The 20343-nt window shown below is 42.6% G+C and overlaps 1 protein-coding gene across 1 annotated transcript in view; it reads right to left on the bottom strand.

Annotated features, from left to right (window-relative positions):
- PTPRJ (protein tyrosine phosphatase receptor type J) overlaps positions 1-20343 on the bottom strand; it is a 57475-nt gene that overhangs the window by 20889 nt on the left and 16243 nt on the right. Inside the window, 4 exon segments of the mRNA XM_068400044.1 lie at positions 2279-2545; positions 3106-3372; positions 4151-4318; positions 5359-5377. Of these exon segments, the coding sequence (XP_068256145.1) occupies positions 2279-2545; positions 3106-3372; positions 4151-4318; positions 5359-5377 (721 nt within the window).

The raw sequence follows: 20343 nt of genomic DNA, 5'->3' as shown, positions 1-20343 counted from the left end.
GCAAAAAATTTCTTCACCAAAAGGGTTATCAAGCATTGGAACGGGCTGCCCAGGGAAGCTGTGGAGTCACCATCCCTGGAGGTATTTAAAAGACGTGTAGATGTGGTGCTTAGGGACATGGTCTAGTAGTGGACTTGGCAGTGTCGGGTTAATGGTTGGACTCGATCTTAAAGGTCCTTTCCAACCAAAACGATTCTATGATTCTATGAACCCATGTTGACTGTGCCTGATGAATGCATTATTCTTTAAATGCCTTTCAATAGTACCCAGTATGACCTTCTCCATAATTTTTCCTGGAACTGAGGTTAGACTAACAGGTCTCTAGTTTCCTGGGTCTTTCCTCACACCCTTTTTGTAGATTGGAATAACACTGGCTAGTTTTCGGTCAGCAGGGACCTCCCCAGACTCCCAAGACCTTTGGTAGATGATTGAGAGGGGTCCTGTCTTAGCATCTGCTAGCTCCTTCAGAACTCCGGGATGAATTTCATCAGGCCCCACGGACTTGTGAACATTCAACTCATACAGCTGGCCCTTTACAATTTCAGTGTCCACAAAGGGAAAGTCACTGTTGCTGCACTCGTGGTCCTCTGACTCAGGGGACTGGGCAGCCCAAGGTCTATCCATATTATTAAAGACTGAGGCAAAAAAAAAAAGCATTGAATGCCTCCAGTTTTTCTTCATCCCTGTGTAGTCAGATGACCATCTTCAACAAGTATTGATCCAATGTTTTATTTAGACCTCCTCTTGCTATTAACATATACTTTAAAAAGCCTTTTTTCTCTGATATAACACTGGCCAGTTTCAACAAGTCAAGTTTTGGCCTTTTGTGTCTTCTCCTCACATATACCTTCCATCCAGAGGGACCTTGACAGGCTTGAGAGCTGGGCCTGTGCGAACCGCATGAAGTTCAACAAGGCCAAGTGCAAGGTCCTGCACGTTGGGTCAGGGCAATCCCAAGCACAAATACAGGCTGGGTGGAGAACGGATTGAGAGCAGCCCTGAGAAGGACTTGGGGGTGATGGTTGACGAGAAGCTCAACATGAGCCGGCAATGTGTGCCTGCAGACCAGAAGGCCAACCATATCCTGGGCTGCATCAAAAGCAGTGTAGCCAGCAGGTCGAGGGAGGTGATTCTGTCCCTCTACTCCACTCTCGTGAGACCCCACCTGGAGTACTGTGTTCAGCTCTGGGGCACCCAACATAAGAAGGACATGGAGCTGTTGGAGCGAGTCCAGAGGAGGGCCATGAAGATGATCAGAGGGCTGGAGCACCTCTGCTATGAAGACAGGCTGAGAGAGTTGGGGCTCTTCAGCCTGGAGAAGGCTCCGGGGAGACCTTCTAGCAGCCTTCCAGTACCTGAAGGGGGCCTACAGGAAAGAGGGAGAGGGACTTTTTACAAGGCCATGTGGTGACGGGACAAGGGGGAATGGTTTTAAACTGAAAGAGGGTAGATTTAGATTAGATATGAGGAAGAAATTCTTTACTGTGAGGGTGGTGAGACACTGGAACAGGTTGCCCAGAGAAGTTGTGGATGCCCCCTCCTTGGCAGTGTTTAAGGCCAGGTTGGATGAGGCTTTGAGCAAACTGGTCTAGTGGAAAGGTGTTCCTGCTCTCTTGAGCTCTGTGAGGATTTCCCTGTTCAGCCAAGCTGGCCTTCTGCCCCGCTTCTTTGACTTTAGACACAGTGGAATTGCCTGCTCCTGTGCTACTAAAAGGTGGTTCTTAAAAACTGACCATCACTTGTGGACTCCTAGGCCCTCAAAAGCAGATTCCCAGGGTATTCTGCTAAGAAACTCCTTAAATAGCTTAAAGTTTGCTCTCTTAAAGTCCAGGGTAGCCACTCTGCTGTCCTTTTTTCTTATTACACTGAAATTTTAAACTCAACCATTTCATGATGACTGCGGCCAAGACAGCCACCTCCCATTATATTTCCCATAAGTCCTTTTCTATTCACAAATAGCAAGTCTAGGAGGGCATCTTTCCTAGTTGGCTCACTGAGTACTTGTGACAAGAAGAAGATATGGGCAGATGAGAATGGAGGGGAAGGAAAGCGGGTTTTGTCTGTGTTTTTTCGGTTTTGTCTTGTTGTTTTTTTTTTTTAAAGCAGGGATATGCTTCTTCCACACATTAAGACCTCATGCTTAGTAGACAGCCCAGATTAGGATCTGGGATTAAAACATCATTTCTGTACATAACAGTTTTATACTTCAGCCCTCAGGCAGGTAGGCAGAGCTCTGAGCTGCCCAGCAGGACCAGGTGTGCAAGAAACTGTGACTTACTTGTGTACAGCCATATGGACACCCCTTCTCCTTCCGTCTGACCATCAGCCGCTACGGCAAATACTGTAAAATTGTACATCATCTCAGGGATTAACTCGGTAATTTCGACTTTGGTGACATTGGATGTCAGGTTCCTAACAGAGGTACCATTTACAACCTCTATCCTGTACGTGTAGGAGTTGGAAGCAGCGTCGCTCACTGCCCATGTTAAGTTGACTTTCTCAGCACCAACATATTCTGCCTTGAGATCATGGATTGGGCTGGGCTCTGTGAAAGGCAAGACAACAATCTGTCAACCTGCACGAACATCTGCTCACATACATGGACTGATGAAACATAAGCACACCACTACTTCACTGTCTTCACATCACTCTTCATTCAGAGTGCAGGAGCAGCCCAACAACATCACCAGATGCTCCTGAAGGCTTTTGCATTAATGGGCAGCTAAGGGAAAACTAAAGAGAAGTCATTCTGAGTGGGATTCATCTCCCTTTGATACTCCAAAGCAAAAGCACAGGCCATCACTCTGACAAAACTCCCAGGGCCTCCCTTGGGAATCTAGAGTGATGGGCAGGAAAGAGATGAGGATGAAGGGGAATGTGGGGAAGGAAGATAACTAAAAACAAACCAAAAACATCAGGGCTATGTTTCTGCTGCACACTAACGTGCCATCCTTTACATATAGCCCAGATCAGGCTTCAGGACTAAAATATCATGTCTATACATAATAGTGTTGAATTACAATCCTCACATAAGTAGGTAAAGCCCTAGGCTGCACAGCAAAATACAGTACACCAGAAACAGGGCTGCAAGAAACTGTGACTTACTTGTATACAGCTTTATGGACAATCCTTCTCCTTCTGTCTCATTATCATTCAATACCGCAAATACCATGAAATTATACAACGTCCCAGGGATTAGCTCTGTAATTTCAGCTTTGGTGACATTGGACGTCATGTTCCTAACAGAGGTACCACTTACAACAACTATCTTGTATGTGTAGGAGTTTGAAGTAGTGTTGTTCACTGCCCATGTTAAGTTGACAGAAGTCATGCCAACATATTCTTCCTTGAGAGCAAGAACTGGGATGGAGTCTGTGAGAGGCAAGAAAGAAATGAAAAAAATCTTTCAACCTGAAAGAACATTTGCTGGCAAACACATAAAGCACTCTCCTCCCTGTCCAACCCAAACAACAGGTCTCTGTAAAACAGTAATCGGCCTGGGAAAATAATCAAGCCATCCTTATACATTGTAAGGCACACTTGCTAGCTCTGCAATCTACTCTTCCTCTAACTCCTCAAGTTCCTCTTCATCTCAAGAAGTAAAACTGTCTAGGTGCAGCAGTGATTACTGTCCTGCCTCATCTGTCAACATCATGCAGGGCACTGAGAAAGACTGGAACACACAACCTGCTGTTATTTTTTCCTAAGCTGGCTATCCCAAAGAGAAGAGCCTTTCTAGCCTCAAGATTCACACAGCTCTCCTCTAGATACATGATGATACCCTCTATACTAGGTAGAGTACTTCAGCGGTACTCTGTTATGTACTTATTTCAAACCTATATGCCACAGTATGTTTGAACTGTTGCAGCTGTAACCTAAAAAGCTGTAATAAGCAAGGAAGAGAGCCCAAGTCTAACAGTGATAAAACTATTTCAAGGCCATGCAACAATCACAGTGTTAAATTGCACTCCCAGTCAGGCGTGCAGATACATTTCTTTGGCCCATTCTCCACTCCAGTAAAGCAGTTGGACCCACGCCCCTGCATGTTCTTTGCACTCTGGACTAGAGTTCGGGCTTAAAATGTTAGTGCAGTATAAAAGCGCAAAACACCCTGAAGATTCACATCCCAGTCACATTCCAAACCACTTACGTGTTACGTTGTTCTGATCACTTGTTGCATTGTCAGATAGTGACACATCCCCAGACGATCTTCCACCTCCATAGGTTTCATTCCCAGTCTTAGAGTTTACTGATAAACTATCGTTACTACTGGTTCCCGTTTCTGCAGTCACATTTTTTGCACTGCAATCCTCAGTGCCTAAAAGAAAGGATACAAAGCAGTAAGTATCTTTACAAAACTTCTGGGTTTCCCATTTGCAAAAGTACAGTCATTTACAGATATCACGCACAGATGCGCAGTCACTTCGGTTTTCCCAGTTTGTTCTCCTACAGGGATTTCACTGCAAATTTCCTGGTTTTACCACTTTTAATCTAATTCAAATCATCTCACAGAAGTTTAGAGATTGCTGCATTATTTCAATCATTCACTGACTGTATTCATGGTTTGGATTAAAGCTACCACGATCTGCTCTTTTTTTCCAGTGCAGTTTTGTTTGAGAAGAATTGAACAGACTTGCAGCCACATTCTGAGTGTGTATTTTTCTCACGTATTATCAAAAGTTAGCTGCTTTACTTAACCTGGCACAGCAATTTTGTCTCTTCCTCTCAGTAAACGGGCAAAAGAGTTCTCATATTCACACAGTGTGTTCCCACAAGTAAGGAAGATACATGGTATACCTACAGAAAACAACTTCAGGTTGATGTACCGCAGCCCAAAACCTAGAGAGAGTTGATTTAGGCCCTAAAATTTCACGGCTAACTCAGGCAAGTCTGATGTTCAATATTAAGGTAGAACTCATCTGCAAGTGCTTTTGGAAGTTTCTGCCACATGAAAACTTGTCATCTTGGCAAGTGCAGCGGTTGCTATACTCACTTCAGAAAATCCTCACAGCTTCACTTCCAGTGTCTTTTTTTTGTTTTGCACTACCTTTAAGTATATTTTCTAATCTTTCTAAGCACATTATATCTGTACTTGATTTTATCAGGACTCTTCACAAACTGAAAAGCAAAGAGATTAAAGTACACATTTATATCTTTAAATATCCTTAAATGCACTGCAGGAATTACAGTCGCTAAAATAAGATGAGTTTACATTTTTGAATGCTATTTCTAAGAATTCTTATCAGGAAGGTTTTTTTTAAATACTTAGCTGATACTGTTTGATTTTTCTTAAAAGAAATTAAGACAATGAGTTATATACAAAAAAAACCCATAATTGAGCAACAGAATGATACTTACAGACAACTGTACATCTGACCTGGAAAACAAAAAATAAATAATAGGAATTAAAACTTTAAAACTACTGGAAGCTCAAATAAAATAAAGACTGGTTTAATTAACACATAGCGGGGGGGTGGGGGGGGGCAGGGGTAACCAGTTAAAAAAAAAATCCAGACTTTTCAACCTGCAAAAGACATACCTAAAAATCTACTGACATAAAAATAACACCAAAAGTATACCAAACTGTTAGAGGAAAAAAACAAAACATGCTGGTAAAATGTTAAGTTTCCACTTTTTTTTTTTTTTAAACCAAACAGTTTATTTTGTCAGAAAACCAGCTTGCATAAAATATGCTGATTATTTCATACATATACATTTAAAAACAAAACCTACAAGACCTTAGTCAAAAGACACTTTAGTTAGTATCTTTGACACCATCCCACAAAAAGCAGCAGATGCAAATTACCTATTTTTTATTCATAAGGTTTTTCCTTTCATCCTATTGCTGTATAAACTTTATTATTACATCTCACAAAAGAATATTTTGCATTTTCTGAAACAAACTCAGTGTAGTCAAGTTCAAAACACTTCGTATATATTCTGAAATCTAGTTTATATACGTGTACATATCCAAAAAGCATCAGCAGTTGCCATTTAACTGCAGCCTGAAACTACTCTGCTAGTAATACTGACAAGCACACCAGAACTTTGCTTTGAAAATGTTTTTTAGTCTTTCAACTTCATGCTTTTACTTCCGAATAAGCCATTTCCCTTCCTGTTAGTGTGCAATCTGGCCTGTAAATTGTTTTCTTCATCTCCCTCCAGGTGGCAGCACAAAATGCTCCTACAGGAGTGAAATAAAAGCCCCAGACTGAGGGCTGCAGGCGCTCGAGAGGAAAACCGTGATTTCCTGGAGCTCTTGTAGCCAGCTGACACCAACCGACTGCAGCAGCCACTTTTGTCATGTAAAAAAGAGATTACTTCAGCGATTGTATCAAGGATTAAATACAACTATTCACCTTGCAAAGCTACGCGTGACAAGGCAAAAACAAGCGTGCAGAGGTATGTGTCCCAAGGACAGGCAGGTCCCCTGCGTGGTGCTGGAGATGCCCATGCACCTCTGGGTCGGTTTTTGGCATCAAGGTGGTGTCACAGTTTAAAGCTGGGCCGGCTATTAAACCAGTGGCAGATGCTCTCTAGAGAGACAGGTGGGTGCAGGTGGAGGCAGCCCCAGCAGCTCTATCACCTGCAGAAGGGCTAGTCCTTTGGTTGGCCCTTATACCGTGTTGCTCCTAGAAAATGCAGCTTAGCTTTGTGTCGGATGGTGTGTTACCCACACAAACCACCGAGACTGCTTATTGCAGAGGTTGATACATTTATTTATAGCACTTGAAATTGTCTCATTTTGTGTTTCCACCCTGTTTTCCGAGATAGTTTCTTAGCTGTTTCTGCAATTCCATGAGCTAACTCAAAATAAGCAGCTATATCACAACAACCCAACGCAAAGCTTGAATCCCAAATCACTCATCCCCCAGCTCTCCTGTTGCCAGTGCCACAAGCAGCTCCATCAGCAGTAGCTCCCTGCATCACAGTCATGGGCTCAAGCAGACACACTCTCAAAAAGTAGTTAGAAGATACCATAAGATCTTGGTCTCCATATGAGAGACTACAAAAAGCACTCTCCACAAAGATGAGGGGCAGGCCAGTTGCCTAGAAGCAACACCCCCCTTCCCTCCCACCCCACCTTTACAGTAAGGAGAAACGCAGGAGAAGCAAGCTTCAAGTGGAGAGACCCCCTTCCAGCCTGTGATGGTCTCAGTGCCACAGCAAGAAGAGTTTAGGGACACTTCCTAGGCAAAAGAGCACTTGTAAGCATCAAACAACTAACTCCTGGTTTTCTCTAGTGCAGCTCTACTGACTACTCAGGACACAAATCCAGATGTCCTACATACAAGTGGGAGGCTCCTCCTTAACCTTTTTGAATATTTGAAAGCCCAGCCAAACTGTGAGGCTAATAGGAAGTGAGGAAACGTTCGTCTGCGCTCAGGTCAAGAGCGCTTCTGTATTCTTTCACAAAGATGTGGCCAAGGAAGAAGAGACTACAAAGGAAAAAGCCACTCTTAAGGCAGGAAAACGCTACCGTGCAGCATACAGTAGAAGTGTAAGCTATGCGGAAACAGCTGCTGAATGACGAGCTGGAGGTGAGATTCCCTGAAGAGCAGGGCAATCTAAAAGCAAAGCCAAAAAGATGCTCTGTTTAATAAGAAAGGGAAATCGGAAAACAAAGAACAAAAAGAAATGCCACAGGACTAAGTCACAGTGATTTCTGCAACCCTACAGACAAAACAGCAAAAGCCTGTCATTGTTCACAACCTGTCCTTCTGTTACTTTCTCTTCTGTAAAGCTGCCTGAAGACAATAAAGCTTCTCATCTCCTTCTGCCCACATTTTGAGTTCAGGGGCACAGCATCCTTCATGAGCAACAGGAACAACAGACATATGACTGAGAAACAAGCATGCCACTACCAAGTCCCCTGCACCCCTGCTTCTCACCTCCCCATTTCTTCCCTGCCAGCTCAAACAAGAATCATATCTAACAGCAAATTATTACCAAGCTGCTAGAAACTAGGTTGTACTGTGACACGTGGGTTTTGTTAATAATGCTCAAACAACAAAAGGACAGTTATGCTAAAACTCCTGTCACGTGTTGAATGAACAGCTTCCCATCATTTTACTTGCTTTTGTTTATCACACACTTTGGCAATACCCCCTCACAATACCCCTCTGACTTTCCAGAACCCTATGTGCAAACCAAATTCAAAAAGAGCACATCCCGTGGCAGCAGGCAGGCCTCCTTCTGAAACGCAAAACCGCGCAAAACAAATGATCCCATTCCCAAGCGTCAGTCTGCCTGACTCAGTCGTTCCATGCTGTATTTTTCAACACAAGCCATGAACTGAACTGTTCTCTGGCCTTATGTTATTACTTAGAGAGATGCTATTTATACAAAACATTTGTTTATTATTTCAGAGGATATTTGCACTGAACACCTGAATTTTCCTTGTGTTTGCATCTAAGATATCAGGAGCCCTGCCATCTCAGCTTTTCTTTTCAATGACATGAATCCATATTATTCATGTATAGCCTTGGGTATTTTTTTTAACCAAAAACTGGAACTTGGGGCAGGGGTGGAACATCCCTCCCCAAGAAAATAAAAGACAGCAAAATACTAAACACTGAACATTTCGACTGAACAACAGGAGAGATGTGTATACACAAACTCATCACTGTCATCAGCTATGGCAAAACGAACCTTTTCATGTGTCACACAGCCACGCTTCGAGCCTGATCAAAGGCTGTACATTCTAGAGGCTGAATATCTGCACTCGTGCAAGCTCTCTCCTGCACTCCTTATGTGTGCAGTTTATTATTGACCAGGAGTTGGTGGTGTGTAATAGATGAAGGATTCAGCTCCATTCTCCTCAGGTATACAGTGGGTTGCCTAATTGAGGAATTATTATTATTAGTCTCACAGGTAATCTTATCAAGGAAGAAATAAGATGTGCTGCAGGAAAACATCTTCAAAAATACTAAGTGACTGAGAAGCCCAAGTTCCACTGATATTTGGTAAGACTTAGACTAAGATATTTTCAGGAGCAGGATTTAAAACATGCCTGCTGTACACTTGCATTGGGGGAGCCACGGGAGCTGGTCAGCAGCAGGGGAAGACAGCAGTGCCTCCCCTTTTGCTGGCCGCAAGACTTTAGATCGGCTTAGCTCTGCTGCCAAACTGTACCCTCTAATGAAGTTAGGGTTCCTGCACTGGGGTCAAAACCCTTGTCGGCAGCAGCCCACCTGCCCGAGGTGCTCCATTTTCCAAGACAAACAACGTGGTTTGGTTCATGTAAATACAAGGTTAAGAAGCTGGCTAAACAGTCGAAGTGAGCAAACCAAAAAATCCTAACCAAAAAACCCCCTTTAGCCACAAATCCTTTCTGAGAACACTACTTGAGGCTGCTGCTTACTATTTCTTGTGTGCTCACCAGTGTGCGCCTTGTGACTCAGACACAAAAAGCCAGGAAATTAATCACACCCCCTCAAAGCTAACGGTCTTTCACATATATACCTTCAGATCTTCTCTTCTCCACCCACCCATCCTCTCAGGTTTGGAGGAGCTCCACAAAAATACCACCAAGCTATCACAGTGGTGTCCTGGTTTGGCCTAAACCAGGCCAATTTTCCTTTCAGTGATTTTTACTTTCAGCTAAGTCTCTTCTAAGTAACTGCACTTTCTGAAACTAACTGCATGTTTTGCAGACAGTGTCTGCTTCCAGAACTGATAACACTCGAAGTTTGTAGTTAGCACTGAGGCACCGGTAGGGACGTTATGCAGAAAGGCTTTTGCTGTACTTAGTCTTAGAGAAACCAAGGTCACTGCTAAACCCCTCACTGCTTATGAGTGAAGAGCCGAAGGGGGGGTCGCACCTGCAGGGAGAAGCGGACAGGGCAGGTGACCCAAAATTGACCAACGAAGGTATTCCATCCCATACACGTCATTCTCAGTATAAAGCGGGGGAATCACGAGGGTCTCGCTCTCTTTCTGCTATGGCCGGTGTCCGAAGAGGACTCTGTCCGTTTTCCTGCTGCCCCCGATCCCGATCCGTGCATCCCTGAATCCAGCTCTCGACCGTCGCTGGGCCCAGCCTGGGCCTTCCTGGAGCCTGCCCTGCAGTGCCGGTGGTGACGTGGCTGACTTCAGGGGAGCTTGATCTTGGGTTTGTATATATTTGTATATATATGGTTATTCTAATATTATTATTATACTCTTTTTCATTACTATAGTTTATTAAAACTGTTTTAACTTTCCAACCCGTAAGTCTCTCTCCCTTTTCCCTTTCCCTTGGCGAGGGGGGTGGGGGGGGCGGGGGGGAGGGAAGGGTTAACAGAGAGCATCTGCCACAGGTTTAATAGCTGGCCCAGCTTTAAACCTTGACAAGTAGTCTCCAAATTCTTTCTCAACACCCTTTCACAAAAGCAACAGCATAATTAAGATCACTGCCCCAGTAACCCTGGTCTCATTTCCTTTTTTTTTCCCCTGCTATGCCCACCTACCGTTACTTGTCCCACATCCATAACTAGGGGGTTTAGGGCAAGCCACCACACTGCAACCATCACAATGATTTTAAGACTGGAGGCTTTGCTTTGCTGACGTTATCAGTCATCACTGCTCAGCCGACAAACATTAACCAGCAAAGACACAGTAACTCAGCCACTTGCAGACCACTCTGCCACCTCTGATATTTCATCCTTGGCATACGTTTGTTCAGAAAGCATTCCTACAGAAAGGTTTTATTCAAGGTCACACAAAGTAAGTGAAAATTAAACCCTGGAATGCCACTGGGAAGCCCCATAATAATGGAAGTGGGATTGCCCAGGTACTACATCCACGGACTGATACAGCTTTCCAGTACTTGCTGATTTGCTAGGATTTGTAAGGCATTGGCTGCTATTCCAGCTGGGGACATCTGCCCACTTCACTGGGAGTGTAAACTCTATACCAGCAGGGAGTGACACCTCCCTGCAGCAGATAACAGTCTCAGAGACAGGATGGGGTTTGCAAAGACGCGATGTTTCTGACACTTGCAACCCATCTCAGGGCTGTTTCACCTCATTCATTTTCACATTACGTCCAGATTAATGAACTTTGTAGACTTACAGCACCGGGCAAGAAAAATGAGATGACCTGAACTAGGGCATAAAACTATATGCCTGAACCTGTATGAACCTAGTTCGAGTAACATGCCTTACTTTGGCAATTTCTGGGTTTTGGGGTGAAAAAAATATCGTACTGGAAAATGAGCTAAAAAATACTTGCGAAATATTTTGCCCTATTTTCTAATTTCTTCCTAAAATGTCGTAAGTCTTCAACTGCAAAGCATTTCTCTGCATTTAAGCAGACAACTTCTAAGCACAAATGTTATACTGTTATATATTGTAAATCATACAGACCATATAGAAATTCATATGCAATTAAATATAGCCAACCCAAGATACACAAGTGTTTTCCCCTGTGCTTATTGTATGAAATGAAAAAAGACAATGTAGATTAAGCCTGTGTGCAGCAGATTCGCTCCAAGCTACATTAACAGTTCAGTTAGCAATTTCAGCGGCATTTGTGAATACTCAGCCCTCCCATATCACGTCCTTACTACTTGAAGGGGGAAAGAGTCAACAGGAGGCTAAGTCAGAAGTTAACATTTAATTATGTTATATAGTTTCATTTAATATTGATGACTTTCTGGATTTGGTGCTAGGGTTTTGATTTTTTTTTCCTTTTCCAGTGTATATTTACTCTGCTAAATTCATTTTAACTGTAACCCACAACAGGTTTTCTGATTCAAATTAACTCTAGATGATCTCAATAATAGGATACATTCACTTCCAACACAAAACTGAAAATATGCTGTGGCAAGTGTCAGTTCTACATGTTTTCCCTGTGGTATCTTAGGCAGGCACTCACGGCCCATCCGCAAAACACCAGTTCAAAGAATGTTTAGTTTAAGTGGGTTTATCTTGGGGGAAAAAAGCTCTAATTTTAGCAGCAGTGCACTAAATTTTTGCAAGATCTTTGGAGTCTTCTCTTTAACCCTAAATGAGCAGCTCTGCTAATGAGACTGCATGGGGCCCAATGCAGATCCAGAACCCAGAAGAAAGAAACATGAGCTGATGTTTGTTACTAATTGGGCAGAGTTGGACCCTGTTAAGACACCACGTTGTATTAGGAAGCTATGCAAAACCCTAAAGCAGTCCACAGCCATATGCAACTGTGCACAAGCTATTTTGAGCTATTATACAGTTATGTGAAAGAGGAAAGTCTATTTCCACTTTGCAAGTATTTATATTTTACCCCTGACATTTCTAAATTCTGTCTTCCCTGAAGCAAGCTTTTCTCCAAAGAGGGACCAAGTATCATTTTTTCCACTGGCTTTTATGAAAACAGATGAGGAGATTCTGGTTTGTGCAGCACCTCCAGTGAATTAAAAATGTTATGGAAGACAAAGCCTTGTAGGAAAGCCAAGATGAGACACTGAACGAAAATTGCTGGTGAAACATACTGGAGAAAGCTCGTTCTTCCTCTCCTGATTTTTCTCCAAATTTGACCTGTATCTGCTTCTCAGATGGCCAGTCTAGAAGCAAGGAGTTTTCTGGGCAACATATCCAAAATAAATAGAAAAATACAGAATGGATGTCATCTGAATTGTACCTGTTAGATCTGTTTCCCCTTCCTCAGTCCTACCTTCAAGATTTCTTGGGTAATTTTTCCTGTGGTTTGGTACAAGCGATTCACCTACCTGTGCACATACAAAACAAACAAGCAACAGAAATACCCAAGACCAAGCAGCACAGATTTTGGTAGGAAATGGGCTGACAATAAGCCTAGACACCAAACACGACTGCATCGCAACTGACAGCTCTCTCACCACTAGACTTCTTTCCAGTGGCCTCCAGATCAAACGTCAGTTTAAAACTTTTCCAGGCAAACCAGTAGTTCTTCTCTGTTTCCCCCAAACCTGCAGGTCCTGATAAACTACAAGCAGTAGGTGCTGCAAACCACCTCAAAGTTCAGTAGCATCCCTCCAAGCATCCTGCCATCTTCCACCCAAGAAAACAACAACGATGCTTCATTCGTGAGAAAGGCTGAGAAGTTTCAGTGAGTTTAAATTATTCACATAACCCAGTAAGTCCTACATGTAATGTCTCTTCAGAGACGATCCCGCTGAGGAGTTTACAAAGAGAACAGTGTGCATATTTGACAGTGGGAATGACTAATATTTAAAACAACTACTTACTAAAACCCAAATTGCTCTCCTACTTGAGCTGCACATCATACTGACATCGGTGGAATTGCAGCTGGGTGTGTAATGAGCAATGCCTGAACCAAAAAACCTCCTCTTTTAATAAGAATTTTCAGTTAACACTGCCAGTCATTTTTTTCAAAAGTAAGAAAGCATCAACCTTTATTTTATGTGAACAAGGCGCATTCCTGCATGTAGCCTAACAGCACTATTTTTTCACTCTGAGTCATTACTCAGGCACACCCTGGAAGAAGGAGGATACAATGAAAAAACAAGAAAAAAAAAAGACTCCTGTGGCAATGACACAATGCTAACTGTCCCCAAATCAGCAGGGTTGGCCACCCAGGCAACATGGAAAATGTACACCAGAGCCAGCAGCTGCCCAGCCTTTGCAGCACAGCCGTGAAAATGAGGGGCAGTTCCTGACAGGGCCCTATTTCAGATATGCTTAGCTGAGAGCAATTGAGACTCTCAAGTTTCTCTCTCATCACAAGTAAATTTCACTTTCCTGAGCCAGATACTTTACACAGTCTTTGCTCAGGAAAGTGTTAAAAGGTACTTTACAAGGAGAACAACATGGAGCTGGATTTGGTTTGAGAGTTTTCCCAAGTAAAATGAGCTGTAAAGGGATTTTAAAACTTATACAAAAGCTCAAATACAACATCAAGAAAGATGATTTATATTGAAAATAAAGACTAAATGTTTGATCTATGACACCCTGTCTGGGGGCAGGAGAACTATGGCCTGTGAAAGCCCTCAGCTTGCTCACAACAAAGCTCAAAGCTGTCTTGGTAGACAGAAAATCCTTTTTTTGTAGCAGTCTTGATGCTGGTACATGAAGGGCGTGTTGTTTCCTGCCTTACTTCTGTACTTTTCTTAGGACAGTTTATGTTTTTGCCCTTACCAGGGTCCTGAAAACTTCTTAATTTAAAAAGCAATGAGGTGTGCAGCTAGGAGAAACCAGCCTGTGACAACCGCCCGACATGGAGACCTCTCAGGCTAACCTTCATCTCCTCCTTCACGCTCTGTTACTTTTTATTACCATTTATTTATGCTCCTTCAGCACGTTCAGTTCTAACTCCATGTAAAATGCTCCACTAGAATCCAAATAAATGATCTGTATGGCACTGCCCTTGCCTCGTGGCTGGGTAAATCTACCTAAAGGGAGGGAGGAAAGCAATGCTTCTTCACCATCCCCAACAGCAGCTCTGGTTTGGTAATGCAGTCTTGAGACCACTAGAGGCCCCAATAAAACCACCAAACTTCAGCCCGAGTGACTAACAGCAGTGAAATATGCCTAAATTCCCATAAAAGTTGACATATTCTGGGAAGTACAAGGCTAAGGCTGACCACGTTAGAGTGTGAAATGCGGATGTAAACGTAAATGCCAGCTCAGATCGTGGGAGCTAATGTCACCATGCCGAGCTGGCTAAGGCAGGCCCAGTGCATCTTCAAGCATCACAAACCTGTCACGAGGGAAGTAATTTTATACTATAAATTACCGTCTGGACCTTGCAATTTCTTCACGGCACTTATTTACTAACTCGTGTCTTCAGCTGCACTGTTTTGTATTGAATCTACATTTTTTGATGGGCTGTAAAAGCAAAGTAGCATTTGATCAACTTCTTCAAAACAAATGTAAATTGCTTCACAGCAAAAAATGTGGTGCTAAACCTTTTCCGACTCTAAAATAAGTCGGAGATCTGGCTGATCTACAAGGATCAGATTACCACAAACAAAAACAATTCGATTAAACAATGTTTTCCCATATGCTGTTTTCACATGCAGCAACATGGGGCTGCAGGACACCCTTGAGGTTTGCCTGCAACTGTCAGCCCATTTAATCCTTTAATGAATTTAAACTGTAGCAAAAGATAAATGGACTGCAAGCCTTCAAAACATGTAGTAGTACTCCCGGGAGGGAACAAAAGATCTCATTGTACGGCTCCAGTAAGTTCATCTAGGGCTCTGGTAGAGTCTCTCTTTTCCTCCTCTTTGAACAGAAGCTGAATAGAAACAGGAATGAGAATTGGCTCCGCCATCACCCCATCGCCAGACTCGCCTCTATGAATATATTAAGGCTGCATGAGAAGTTATTCACTGACAACAACATGAGGTCTCTCTCACTTACCAGTCAATAGACGTATCTATCAAAGGTCAACTTCATGGCCATCTGGGAGGACCAGGCTATGGTGGAAAAAGGCTGGGTGATGCAGGGTCAGAACCAGAGTTCAAACTGACACTGCAGCCTGACCAGCTGCAAACTTTTTAATCTAGAAAAATAATATCCATGGCTTCTTTCTCCTTCCCAGATACATGAAGGAGCTCCTGCTGATCTGTATGTTTGGCTTAGCTCTGATACTGATCAAATAGCTCGTAGTTCATTTCAAACTCTTATATTTAAGAGGAAGATATGTTTACATTATTTATTGAGTCTTGAAACATGTTCATTTCAAATAAATTGCATACTGTATCACTGTGCAGTGTTTGCTTAGCCTTGTACATCACTTGAAAAAAGAAACAGAGGAAGTTTTTAAAACTAAGAGTCAATTTTTACAACATTTTGGTCATCATTTGCTTAGAGCAATAATACCACTGATACAGCTTCCCATAGCCTTCGCTATTTCCATACAATTACGGATTTTCTGCCACCTGTGTCACCAGAATGTAAAAGCATGCCTCATCCAATTGCATGGTCTTAACAGACAAAATCAAAATTTTCATAAAAGACTACTGTCAATAACCTTTAAAAAATGCAATTAAGTGAACAACAAACATTCCTTAAATTTACCCAGTTTCATCCAAACTGGTTGTATTACCACTAAATGAATATCTACCACCAGCAAGTTTAATGATGAAGCACAATAGTTTCAATCAGAAGTTCACCTTCCACTTGATGATGGTTCTTGCAAATTTTAAACCCACAAAATTTTAAAAAGAAAATTTCTATAAAAGTCATGTTTCTGAAGGCATATGTATATATTTCATACAGGCAGCCTTCTATTTAACTGATTGCCTTGGCAAAACATTTTAAAAGCACTTTGAAGATTTATTAAAGACAGTGGTACACTATTAAGAACAATTTTGTCACGCAGGCCTCCACAACATTTGACAGTGTTACCCCTAATGGAAAACCAGAAAGAGGCAGCAACAAGTGCAGTACCATCTTCCAAGCACTTTGGCAGGATCTCACTTGGGCAGTCTGTAGTAGCAACTATTGCCTCAGCTGTGGCCAAAAAAAAGTGAGATATTAAAATGAACTAATACTAGTCAGGCACCAACACTGCAGAAGAGATTGGGAGTAGGGGGGGCTTCATCACTCTCTCTCTTTTTCCTTTCTATGTTATTAATTCATTTATTCAAATTATTTTTTTAAAAGCGTATTTGGGACAGTTAGAAATTCAAGTCTAGGGGTGTCCCCCAGATATCCTCAATGTATTTTAGACAAGCCTCTCTTAATACTTATATACAAAATGGCAGGATGACAGAAGAATCAATGACAACTGCTCATCCTCCTGCTTCATTTTTGTTGCATCTTCAACACCTAACCAGTTCCTTCAATTAATTATTCTTTGACTCAAACTGAAAGTCACAAGAATAGAATTGATTTTATTTCACCCAGATTATATGTTCAACATCTTTGAAACATTAGATGTATTCTCTTTTGCTCCTATGTCCTCAACAAACCACAAACATGGAAACTGAAAAATATCACTACTTTTTCTCTAGAAGCTTTCTAACCTTGAGTTGCACCACCACAAAACACCTTGGAAGCCTAGAGGACAGTAACTTAATGATTTATACACATATAGGTTTATATGGATTTCACATTAAAGATGAAACAATGCCTACAATAAACAGTAGCAAAGCATTTCCAACCAAGAGAATAACAAATGGCAGTAAAACATTTCCATATCAGAGACATTTTTTATACTTTGCAATAGCTAAAGTATAACATGTCTATAATTTTCAAGGACGACAAAAGGACATACCCAAAACCAGCCAGAGCACAAATCACTGCTATTATTTCACAGAATCACAGAATCACAGAATGTTAGGGATTGGAAGGGACCTCGAAAGATCATCTAGTCCAATCCCCCTGCCGGGGCAGGATTACCTAGACCATATCACACAGGAACGCGTCCAGGCGGGTTTTGAATGTCTCCAGAGAAGGAGACTCCACAACCTCTCTGGGCAGCCTGTTCCAGTGTTCAGTCACCCTCACTGTAAAGAAGTTTTTCCTCAAATTTAAGTGGAACCTCCTGTGTTCCAGCTTGCACCCATTGCCCCTTGTCCTGTCAAGGGATGTCACTGAGAAGAGCCTGGCTCCATCCTCTTGACACTTGCCCTTTACATATTTATAAACATTGATGAGGTCACCCCTCAGTCTCCTCTTCTCCAAGCTAAAGAGACCCAGCTCCCTCAGCCTCTCCTCATAAGGGAGATGTTCCACTCCCTTAATCATCTTCGTGGCTCTGCGCTGGACTCTCTCTAGCAGTTCCCTGTCCTTCTTGAACTGAGGGGCCCAGAACTGGACACAATACTCCAGATGCGGCCTCACCAGGGCAGAGTAGAGGGGGAGGAGAACCTCTCTCGACCTACTAACCACACCCCTTCTAATACACCCCAGGATGCCATTGGCCTTCTTGGCCACAAGGGCACATTGCTGGCTCATGGTCATCCTGCTGTCCACTAGGACCCCCAGGTCCCTTTCCCCTACGCTGGTCTCCAACAGCTCTGTCCCCAACTTGTACTGGTACATGGGGTTGTTCTTGCCCAGATGCAGGACTCTACACTTGCCCTTGTTATATTTCATTAAATTTCTCCCCGCCCAACTCTCCAGCCTGTCCAGGTCCCTCTGAATGGCTGCGCAGCCTTCCGTTGTGTCAGCCACTCCTCCCAGTTTTGTGTCATCAGCGAACTTGCTGACAGTGCACTCTAATCCCTCATCCAAGTCATTAATGAATATATTGAATAGAACTGGTCCCAGTTTTTTTTATTTGCCTAAAAAAAAAAAAAAAAAACAAAGGAAAAAACATACCTAGGCCATACACGGGATTTTGATTGATCTGTTAAAAATATACTTCTAAACTTTCCCATCTGCATGTTTAATGCTGACAAGTACCAAAGCTTTGAATAGAAAACCCACGTAAATGTGTCTGTACATTAGGAGCAGGAGCTATGGAGAAGGGTAGAGAAGAAACCCTTCAGTTCACTGTGATGCATTTCACCATGCATACATGGGGCAAAGCTTTATCTTCCCACTCAAATACTAAAGCCATATTAAACTAGCATTAAGACCAAGATGAAACTAAGTCCTCCATACCTGCATCATATTTTATGCGCATTTCACAGAATGTTAAGTCATTTACCATATTTGCTCATGTAATAGTCATATTCTGACTATGACATACATATTTGTAACTACCTATAAACTGCTGCTTGCCAACAGTAAAGCCTGTAAAGCCGAAATATAGAACAGGAATTATGCAAACCTTCAGTACTCTGCACCACACTGCAGAGTTCAGCACACCAAAAAAATAAATGAGAAGTCAGGGTGCTGAGTCAGAAGTCAAAGCCTTGTATCAGATGACATAAATAATTGACCTTTGCTACCTGCCGCATGGCTGTTCATCTGCATAAAATATGCAGGTAGGGGAGAGAGACAAGAGTGAAGAGGAAGTTAATTGCATTCCAGCTGCTAAAACCTCATTATCTTGTACCTTTTAATTGATGTGGTTGCAGAGACTTTCACACCGCCTTCCCTGAACTGCTCCCTTAGTGGCCTTGTGCTCTTTCCCTACCTTCCAGTAAGGGTTAAACCAAGAGTGATTCACAAGCTGGATTCCTTTGCACCTCTCCTGTCTCTAACAGAGATAGTCAGAATGTCACAGAGTTATATAATGCTGACAGAAACGTGACTACCTGAAAAACAGGTTTGAATAAAGAATGTAAAACTTATTTATAAGTATGATTACATACCAGAACAAAGCAGTGCATCCTTCACAGGCTGTGGCAGCCTCTCATCATCTCTAGGAGATACTGCTTTCTCACTGCTTATAGTAACTACATCACAGCAGTTCAACTGCAGGAAACAAACTAACAAAAAAAGGCACTTCAGACCAGTCTGCCTATTGGCAAGAGGTGCCAGCAGGGTTTGATCCACACCCAGCAGGGTTTTATCCCTTGCCTGCATGGCAGAATGCCCACCCTGTGTTTCAGCATCAGTGAGCAGGCACCTTGCAGACATTAACTGCGAGGAGTTTTATCAAGAGTCAGCTAAGAAGACACATACAAACTAGACCTAAGGCATACCAAGCCAAGTTGAACTAAAGACCACTGTTCACTGCACCCAGATTGCCCGGTACAAAGCTAAAAGACTTTTCAAATGATTGAGAAACACATTAGCTTGAATACACTACTACAGACAAGGCCCTGGTTTAGAAAGATGCCTGATCCATCACCTGACTCAAGCTATGAAAATGGAAATGCACCCACAGACTTTTTTTTCCATCAAGGGAACGGCGTGTATTGGGACACATGAGTCTCCAGATGCCAAAAGGCATGAAGGCAGATGTCTAGACAACCCTTAAGGGTTGAACGTCTTTATAAAGAGATTTTCTCCTTTTCTTTTCTAGTGATATATCCTGTCTGTATGACTCATAACCTTTTCAAATCCACTGTTATAACACTTTCTCCCCTGCATCATACAGCAAGTTTTATGTCTATGCTGCTTCTAACAGCAAATGCGTGTAGTGAAGGCAGTGTTCAGAGCGCGCTTTAAATCCAGACTTTAAGATTTAGAGCCCAGCCCCTGCTCTGTCTCTCAAAGACACTTACCAAAGCACATTCCTTACAAGTAAGCCAAACAAACAGAAAAGTGTTTGGATAACTAAGGGGTTTCCTTCTTGTTTTAAAACAGAAGAGAGACCAGCAAGTGTGCGCCCCTGCACTGTTATCCACAGCGTTCAGACACAGGCTACCAAAAAGATGAGCTCTGAACACATGTGACATTGTTGCATGTAAGAGGGAAGACATAGCATCACCCATTCCTCAAGATCATGGTCCAAAAAAACCAACACCCCCCCCCCCAAAAAAAAAAAAAAAACACCCCCAAAAAAACAACCATCAACTAGAATGTCTTATCA

This window comes from Nyctibius grandis, chromosome 4, assembly GCF_013368605.1.
Source record: "Nyctibius grandis isolate bNycGra1 chromosome 4, bNycGra1.pri, whole genome shotgun sequence".
In the NCBI taxonomy this organism is placed as follows: domain Eukaryota; kingdom Metazoa; phylum Chordata; class Aves; order Nyctibiiformes; family Nyctibiidae; genus Nyctibius; species Nyctibius grandis.
Note: the sequence above shows the minus strand (reverse complement) of the source record. Positions and strands in the feature narration are given on the sequence as shown.